Here is an 8,823-nt window from a genome sequence, read left to right as displayed (position 1 = left end):
AGCTTTAGTATATAGGTTAGGTAGAGAGTGATAAGCAACATGGGTATCACACCCCTTGAATAAGTGTTAACTTATTTTGGGTATCACAAATTAATCAATTGCCAATTTGTCTAAATCACATGCTAGAAGGTTCCATCTTATGCAAAGATCTATCATGTGTGAATTCATGATCAAATAAACAACTTAAAGTTGAAACCCTAAAATAGAAAAAGTCGAAGAAAAAGAAAATGTAGAAAACCCCAAAATTGACCAAGATGCAAAATTAGACCTCTTAATGCCACACTACATCAATTCAAACTTTTAGTTATTATTTCAGTTTCTTTTTAGTTTATTTTCACTTTTATTTTATACACTTCATGCAAAATGAGACCTCTTCATGCCACACTACATAAATTATGTCAGAATTTGAGTCGGGCACCTACCTCTGTCAGGTGCCTCTCTTGAGACGGTTGGGCTCATGTATTCAAAGGGTAGGGCTCTTGGTGATAGAGGCAATCAGAACCACACGCTTGGTGATAGAGGCTCTCAGCTTTTTTGATGGGTGCTTTTTTTGGATAAAGATTGGACAGTGCAAATTGCATGTGCCCTTAGCTAAGTATCGTGCATGGTCGTTATTCCCTCACCAAGTCTCTTTATGATTTGGTAGCAGATAGACACAAGCCTATATGTCAGTATGTTTTTTTTTCCTAAGCCTATAATATGTATTTCTATAGGCTTAGGAAAAAACTCCTAAAAAATTGAGCAAAACATTCTCTTTTATGTGATTTAAGAGTTATCCACTATAGGCATAGTAAAAGATCGATATGAAAAATGAACTAGCTCTTCTCTTACATACAATTTGAGAGTTCTTATAACAATCGGCAACGGTTCGGTTCGGTTTGAGAGGGTCCAAACCGTTAATTTTTTTTGAAACCTGAACCAAACCGAAACGCCAAACATTTTTCAAACCATTAAACCATTAAACCATTAAACCATAAAAACCGCGGTTTCATGGTTCGGTTTCAATTTTTAACATAGGTCAAATTTTTAATTTTTAAAAATTTATAAAATTTCATTTTTTAAAAATTTTAAAATATTTAAGATGTTCCTAAAATGTGACAATAAGGTCTAAAAATGAAAAGATTGTTTAAAAATAATTTTTAAAATATTTTAGAATTTTGTAAATTTTTAAAAAATACAAAATAAAAAACCATTAAACCGTTTAAACCGTGGTTTTTTACTGTTGAAACCGAACCGAAACATTAATAAAAACCTAAACCTGAACCGAACCGAACAGTTGAAACCGTTAAGCCATTAAACTGCAGTTTCGCGGTTCGGTTCGGTTCAAACCGAACCGTTGCCGATTGTTAAGTTCTCCCACTCTACACTTAACAAAATACTCTTCACAAATTAGCCTAACTATCTCTTTCTTATGATTAAAGGGTTATTATTTCTAGATTAGTATATATTAAAGGGCACAAATTTGACGGGTTGGTATAAAAAGCTTTTTGACAAGCATTTTTAAAGATGTTATGTCCTATGACATATATTTAAAACAAAAACTAACATGTCATTTGACATATAAATGAAAACCTCTATATAATGCTACATTGTTGTATACGTTTGATTACTATAAAAAGTACGCAAAGATACAAAAATCAATACAACTACTTCACAAAGATAATAAAATACATAAAATAAATATCGTGTTAATGTTTTTAAAGCCCCCAAAGCACAAACAAGATATGGATCGATTATCATAATCCATTCTTGCAAATTATGAAAAAAATAGGTTAATAAAAGAATTTTGTTTAGTAAATTTTGGTTTTAAATTCAAGCTGAAAACATTAGAATCAAACCTAGAGTCCAGACTTTAGGCTCTTAAAATATTTAATAAAAGTTAGTGTAAATTTTAAAATCAAAATTTAACTAATATTATTGGTAAAGAATAAAGGTTTGATAACATATTGCATCATTACATGATATTATTTTAAGCATGTTGTACAAAAACATATAATATATAATTATACACACACTTGATAATAGTATATGTGGCATATATATAATATATATGATATGGAAGAATAAAATTTTAGAATATCATTTTATGTGTATAATTTTTATGGGCCTTTCATATTAAAATGGCAATTTAAACTTTATATGTCACTTGACAAACATTTTTATTGGGTACACGTATGTTGTTGATGGGCAAAATGGCCTTTAACGAGCATGACACTTGTCAAATCTACAATAACGGAATAAGCTTTGAATGTACAACCTTTAACTTAATAACCATACACTTTAATCTATTAAACTAGCATTTATTATATATATATATATATATATATATATATATTGGATGTATGGGGTTCGAAACCCATCGTTCACTTTTTATTGTTTTCAATTATTCGTATAAATTGAAATCATAATAAAGATAAATAACGGAGAATGTACTTGGTTTGTGTCACATCATATACCATATGCAACAAGACAATGTTGATGTTCAGTTTTTAGGTCTCATAATATTCTATTAGACAACATTTGTACTCCATAACTCTACTACAACAAACATGGTATAATTGTTGCTTTTTCACCCTCAATGATAAAAAAACATGGTAGTTTAAAAGAGTTAGTTGGGATAAGTAGAGTCGGGGTAAATGAGGTTTATTTCAGTTTTGTTAGGACACAGATACAGAGTATAAGCAAATAGAGTTACTATTAGGCAACTAACTCAATACAACCAATAAACTTTGTACAAGGCTTCATGTCCGTTTTTATAGGGAGCATGGCTTGTTACGTCGAGAACGTAAACCACTACTACTACTTCCTCTAATTATTATAGATACGTTACATTTTCTCCTTTCGTCTTAGCTTGATGTCCAGCCCCACCTGTCTTGGCTTCAACCCACACTTGTCCCAATAGCCCTTTCATACCTTGGCTGACTTGACTAGCCAATACATGGCACGCATGTGGGGCAGTTCCTTGCATGGTCGAATCCACAAAAAATTGCCGGCTACGCGTCGTCAAAAATGTGCAAAATGTTCGGCTCCTGCTGAGCCGTTTTGTTGTTCCCAATGGCGGTGTTGTCAGTTAGTACCGGGCTTCCTTTGTTCGTTCATCTCTGGCTGGCGGCTCTTCTCTGGCCGTTGTCGGAGGTATTTCTGTAGTCGCACCTGGCTGCTGCTACCCGATTGATTCGGCCAAGTCCGACTACTCGGCTCCTACCCCTTCTTCCAAGAAATGTCTAGTGAGAAACTATGAATTTGACATTAAGGCGTCATTTAGTTGAGCTTTACTAGTTTGCATAAATTTCTGAAGAAGATTAAGTGTCATAACAACATGTACAATTCGCTTGTGAGTTTTGACCTCATGATCTCAAGGTTTCCCGTTAGTAGTATGAAATATTATTGGAAAAAAAATAGAGATTTAAAACTCGCATGTCAAAATGACAAGTGTGAATACATAAAAGGTTGTTCATTGTAAGTTTTGTAACAATACTAAAATTACCCAACACGTTTTCTTAGTCTAGACTTGATTTCTCAACTCTTTTAAGGGCCAAGTTGGATGGAAGAACTAAAATTCAACCTACACGTGCTGATTTAAATCAAATTTCTCGATTATTTTCAGATAACTATAACAACCCACTTGTATTGAATTTTTACGACCACAAAATTTTGTTATTTGTATTACATCACATTCTAGATTTTGAAGCCCCTATAACACCAATTATCAACCGAATGAAAGCAACAGATGGCACTCGGTCATTTTTTCAGACAATCATTGAAGATGGAAAGAGTTCTTGCTTTATGCTTCTAATATATACCAAATCATTAGAATGGGGTTGGTCCCTTACACTCTCGGCGACTAATATGGAGTGTGCAAATTATACACATAAAAGCAAATGTTTGTGTGTGTTGTGCATGCCTATGATGTTCATGTGTGTTGTGCATGCAAATGTGTGTGGTATGGTTGTGCCGGCAATACACAAGGGCCTACTAGTGGGCATGTGGTAGGCACATACCCTAACCATTGACTTAAAAAAACCAACATCACTTATTTGTTGTTTCTAGCCTTCCTATTGGGTATATAAGAAAGTCCACCCCCTACTAAAGTTTTCATCCCTTGGTGCACAAATACGTCTCATTCCATTTAATCGAATAATCGTGTTGTGCCATACCGTACCGATGGCCGAAATTCACGAGGGGATTACCGAAGTATCCATGGCATTTGGTATGCAAGAAGACATGAGTACAAATCTAGCACTTATGGACACTTCATGAGATAATGCAACCAAGAACCAATCATTAGACAATGCATTTACTGATTTGTTGGAATGCAATTAATGCAACTGTAACCATATATATTTATTACAACGGAAATTTGATGCAGGTATAGCTCAGAATGAGAGGAATGATGGTAATGGCGGATCAATTAGGGACGAGAAGTTAAGACTGATTGGGGTGATTAAGCGAGCAAGGGTGGCGAAGGGGTGCCTCGAAGCCGTGATCATGGCAGCATGCGCATTCTGGATAGGATGGTGGCTCTTGTCTCCTGATCCCGAAGATAGGCACAAATACGTCGACATTTGGATCGGCGACAAAATATCGAATTCTCGCTTCTTCAACACGGATGGCAGCGAAGGTTTTTTTTTCCCACATGAAGATTATAATATCATTCGATCCCGAATCATAGTTGTGGATTAAATCTCTTCTTAATTATACTAAACCTTCTTCTCGGAATGTTCGAATTTGTGTTTCTTAGGGCCTTCATTGATATTCCACGCGCTGCCATTCATCGTGGCGACAATGCTAAGCTTTGTGGTGATGGAGCTCCGCGCGTTCATAAAAGCAAAAGCAGCGGAGCTCCAGAAGGTTGGTGGGGGCGATGGCGACGGATCATCGGCGGGTTGGAGGACCCGATGGCGGCTGAACACGTATCCGGTTTGGGTGGAGAGAAGCCCATTGGGCATTATCACAGGGGCAGAGGCAGTGGGAATTCTTATCATTCTCTTTGTAATGGTGTACCACTTCGGCCGAGTCACAGATCTTTCCTTCCATCACATCGAGAAATCGGACCGAACACCATCCGTCAAGTACATCTCTCATCTCGCGTACATTAATTTAACCTATATATATATATACATACATGATGGAAACAACAGAAGCTAGAGCTTTGATGGAACGATATTTGTTTACCGTGTTATATATGACACAGGTACTGGCAGAAGGTCATTAATGTGTCTTTCAATTTTGGGAGGATGGCCATGTTGCCATTTGCACTACTGTGGATTCCCGTGTCGAGAGGCTCTCCATTGCTTCGGTTGGTCGGCATTCCCTTCGAGCAGGCGGTGCGCTATCACATTTGGCTCGCTGGTTCGACCATGCTCATGCTAACTATTCATAGCGTCGGCTACATTGTCGCATACAGCTACACCGATAGAGACCACTTGGTATGCCTGGCCACTATTCAGTGTCAACTATGATGATAATTGTGTTACCGTTAAGATAACTTAATTAACCACACCTTGAGTTCAAGGTGGGGTGCAAGTGAGCTGCGAGATGCTCGAATTCATGTGAGAATTGATGGTACTTAGCTAATCTTAAGTCGATCACAACATTGCACTAATGTAAACAAACAATCATACACGAGAAAATAAACCTTGATCTAGAGTACATACACATGTCGCGCATTTCCGTCGAATCCATTCAAATATTTACCTAGCTAAAACCCTACATGTAAAGGGGGCTTAAACGTAAACGAGGACACAGTTTTGAAATGTCATTAATAAGTCCTTGCGACATCTTAGCAGACCTTCAGACTATTCAATCTATACGTATAAATTTTAGAGTACAACATATACATCCATCTTAGCGGACCTTCGAATATTCGATCTATACATATAAATCTTAGAGTACATATATATACATCTTAGGAAGTCTTTGACAATTCCATCTACACATCTAAAGCCTACTGTACATATACATGTTAGCGGACCTTCGACCATTCGATCGATGCATATAAATCTTAGAGTACATATACATCTTAGCAAGTCTTTGATAAATTCGTTCTACACATAAATTTTAGTGTACATACACATCTTAGCAGTGCATCCGACTGTTCAACAATCTATACAAATAAATCATTAGACTACATATACATCTTAGAGGTGCTTCTGACCATTCGATCTATAGAATGTACTCACATAATGCTCTTAACATTCATGTTTGTATTCTCTTGTCAGTTTTTTACATGGGTGACAAGGAAAGAAAGGTCAGTAGTGGCCGGATTGATAGCATGGATCATAGGTCTAGTGATGTGGATCACATCGCACTCCTATGTCCGCAGGCGTTTCTACGATCTGTTCTTCAGAATACATCATCTCTATCTCTTATTCTCCCTCTTTTGGATTTACCATGTCGTCTCGACCTACCACTACTTTGTCATCCCCATGTTGCTCTTCTTCGTTGATCGATTCATTCGCATGGTCCAATCGACACGTCTCGTTCAAGTCTCCTCTGTGAAGCTCCTCGAGAATGGTGTTGTTGAGCTTACCATGCCCATTAGCATGGAAGGTAACATCTATATAATGTAATCATAACACAATTTACTGTTGGAATTTGTATTATGAAGGTAATAGATCTCATACAGATGTTTATGCATTTTAATGGTTCACTAGGAAGCCCATTGTACAATACTCTCTCCACATGGTGCATCCAAATTCCTGGTATCTCCAGACTACAGTGGCACTTCTTCAGTGGAGCATCCTCCTTCCTAGACAAGAAGCAAGCTCTGACCATCATCATCAAGCCGCTTGGCGGATGGACGAATGCATTGCGTGATCAATTCTCCGACGCCAAGAAAGGGGATTCAGCTTCTTGCCCTTTCTCCTTCAAAGCTAGAGTGGAAGGCCCTTATGGAGATGAGTCTGAATTTTACCTAAAGTAAGTACATTGCCACAAACCCTAGAATTTGTCATTCCATTATGTCCATTCATGTTTTTTATGCTTGAGCATTATTTGTTTCTGCGCGTTGACAACGATTGCTTTGTTTTTTCCAGGTATAAATCGCTCGTCCTTGTGGCTGGGGGTATAGGCATCACTCCTGCCATGGCCATTCTTCGCGACATTTTATATCGATATAAAGGCATCCATACAACATCCACATCACTTCCAACCTCCATTACACTATATCACTGTATCAGAAAGCCAGAAGATCTAGATGTACTCGATAGCGTATACCCTAACCAAATTCTTCCCGGTTATGACACATTAGGGTTGAGCATCAAAGTTCAGGTTTACATAACCTCAAAGGACATGAGAGATTATCGACGTGGCGGCGGTGGCGAAGATATGGAATTGGATTCCGAAACTCAAGATTTTAGCCTATCACAGTTTAGGGTAGCATATCCTCCATCACAACCGTCAGTGCTGCGTCCACCGGATTTCGTTAACGTAGTAGCAACACAAGGGATTATATCCAACATAAGCACAACAGGGAACACTAAATGGGTGGCCTGCATCACCATTGCATCTATGTTGGGATACTTTTTGCTGTCAGGCATAGCTAACACCTTCATTATCAAGACTTACCATCGCCATACCTTCACCAATTACAATCGCACACACGTAATGGTAGCTTCCATGATACTGGGGATTGTCATATTTGGTGGATTTGTCGTTCTCTTGTGGATTTTCAAATCAACACAAAAAAGGAAGAGTTTCGCTGCCGTGCAACCGACAACAAATAGCACGACTCCCTCGCCAGTCGAGGCATTCGAATCGGACGTTTTCGATCAGGAAGCATATGGAGCCGGAGAATCATCATGGGTTGGTGATGTCCACATTCGATCCCGTCCAAATTGGAGAGGTTCGCCAACAATCTCTTGTAGATCTTGTAATGTTTCTATGCTCTCTCTCCATTTATATTTCTCTCCTACTTAATCTATTTTTTTTATGGGATGCGATTCGCAGATGTCTTCGATGGCCTTGTCAAGGATCACTCCGGCGAGTGCGTAGGAGTTCTCGTGTCGGGATCAGAAAGCCTTCAAGAAGGCATTGCAATGGAGTGCAAGAGACGCACTTCCTTTAGTCTCAACGCATCTAAATCTTCAAAAGCGAGTGCCATGTTTCATTATCACTCCATAAGCTTTAGCCTTTAGCCATTATAAATGTAGGCTCTTGTTGCAGGGCTATCCTAATATCACCCCATAAGCTTTAGACATCATAAATGGAGGCTCTTGTTCCAGGGCTCTCCTATTTTCTATACAATTTGTTCTTCTTCCCTGAGAATAATGACCCACATCACAATGTACACACGTGTTGGATTAAAGCACATGTATACATGTGAGCCATATACAGACTATATATAACCTCATATTTTTTTGTATCTTACTCCATACTAATCCTCACCTCTTGTGAAAACATATACATATTCCCATCCTCATCATAATAAACGATAAACCAAAAGTTTGGTTTTTAATAAGGAAAACTGCTTGTTTCAATAATTGTGTTAATTGTACTGAAATTTTCAAGCACATAAAGTTTAATCCAAATGCCCACAAGATCCAATATCTAATATTCCAATGTAATGTGCCGATAATGAGGACACTTCAACAAGACGTTGCCAATGGCCTTGTCAAGAATCACTCTGGTTATTCCATCAAAGTTATCGTGTCAAGATCAGAAAGTCGTCACAAAGGCATTGCAAGGGATTGCAAGAGAGACACATTCTTTAGTCTCAACACATCCAAATCTTCCGAAGTGAGTGTCATGTTTCATTATCACTTCATAAGTTTTAGCCTTTAGTCATCATAAATGTAGGCTCTTGTTGCGGGGCGCTCCTAC

General features: G+C 37.9%; 1 protein-coding gene across 1 annotated transcript; it reads left to right on the top strand.

Annotated features, from left to right (window-relative positions):
- Nucleotides 1-4,075: 4,075 nt before the first annotated feature.
- LOC147862055 (ferric reduction oxidase 6-like) lies at nt 4,076-8,153 on the top strand. Its single transcript, XM_087322966.1, has 8 exons — nt 4,076-4,210; nt 4,370-4,621; nt 4,742-5,072; nt 5,195-5,429; nt 6,222-6,552; nt 6,657-6,921; nt 7,038-7,846; nt 7,951-8,153. Exons 1-8 carry the CDS (start codon nt 4,165-4,167, stop codon nt 8,136-8,138), a joined length of 2,457 nt encoding a protein of 818 aa, XP_087179092.1. The 5' UTR covers nt 4,076-4,164; the 3' UTR covers nt 8,139-8,153.
- Nucleotides 8,154-8,823: the final 670 nt, after the last annotated feature.

The sequence above is a fragment of the Azolla caroliniana genome, unplaced genomic scaffold, assembly GCF_043228905.1.
Source record: "Azolla caroliniana isolate FFs.n. ecotype wild unplaced genomic scaffold, voAzoCaro1.0.p SCAF_7, whole genome shotgun sequence".
NCBI lineage: Eukaryota > Viridiplantae > Streptophyta > Polypodiopsida > Salviniales > Salviniaceae > Azolla > Azolla caroliniana.
Note: the sequence above shows the minus strand (reverse complement) of the source record. Positions and strands in the feature narration are given on the sequence as shown.

Coding starts and splice junctions, on each gene's coding strand:
- LOC147862055 (XM_087322966.1), top strand. CDS start 4,165: ATGGCCGAAATTCACGAGGGGATTACCGAAGTATCCATGGCATTTG. Junction 4,211..4,369: donor CGAAGTATCCATGGCATTTG/GTATGCAAGAAG, acceptor AATTTGATGCAG/GTATAGCTCAGAATGAGAGG. Junction 6,553..6,656: donor CATGCCCATTAGCATGGAAG/GTAACATCTATA, acceptor ATGGTTCACTAG/GAAGCCCATTGTACAATACT.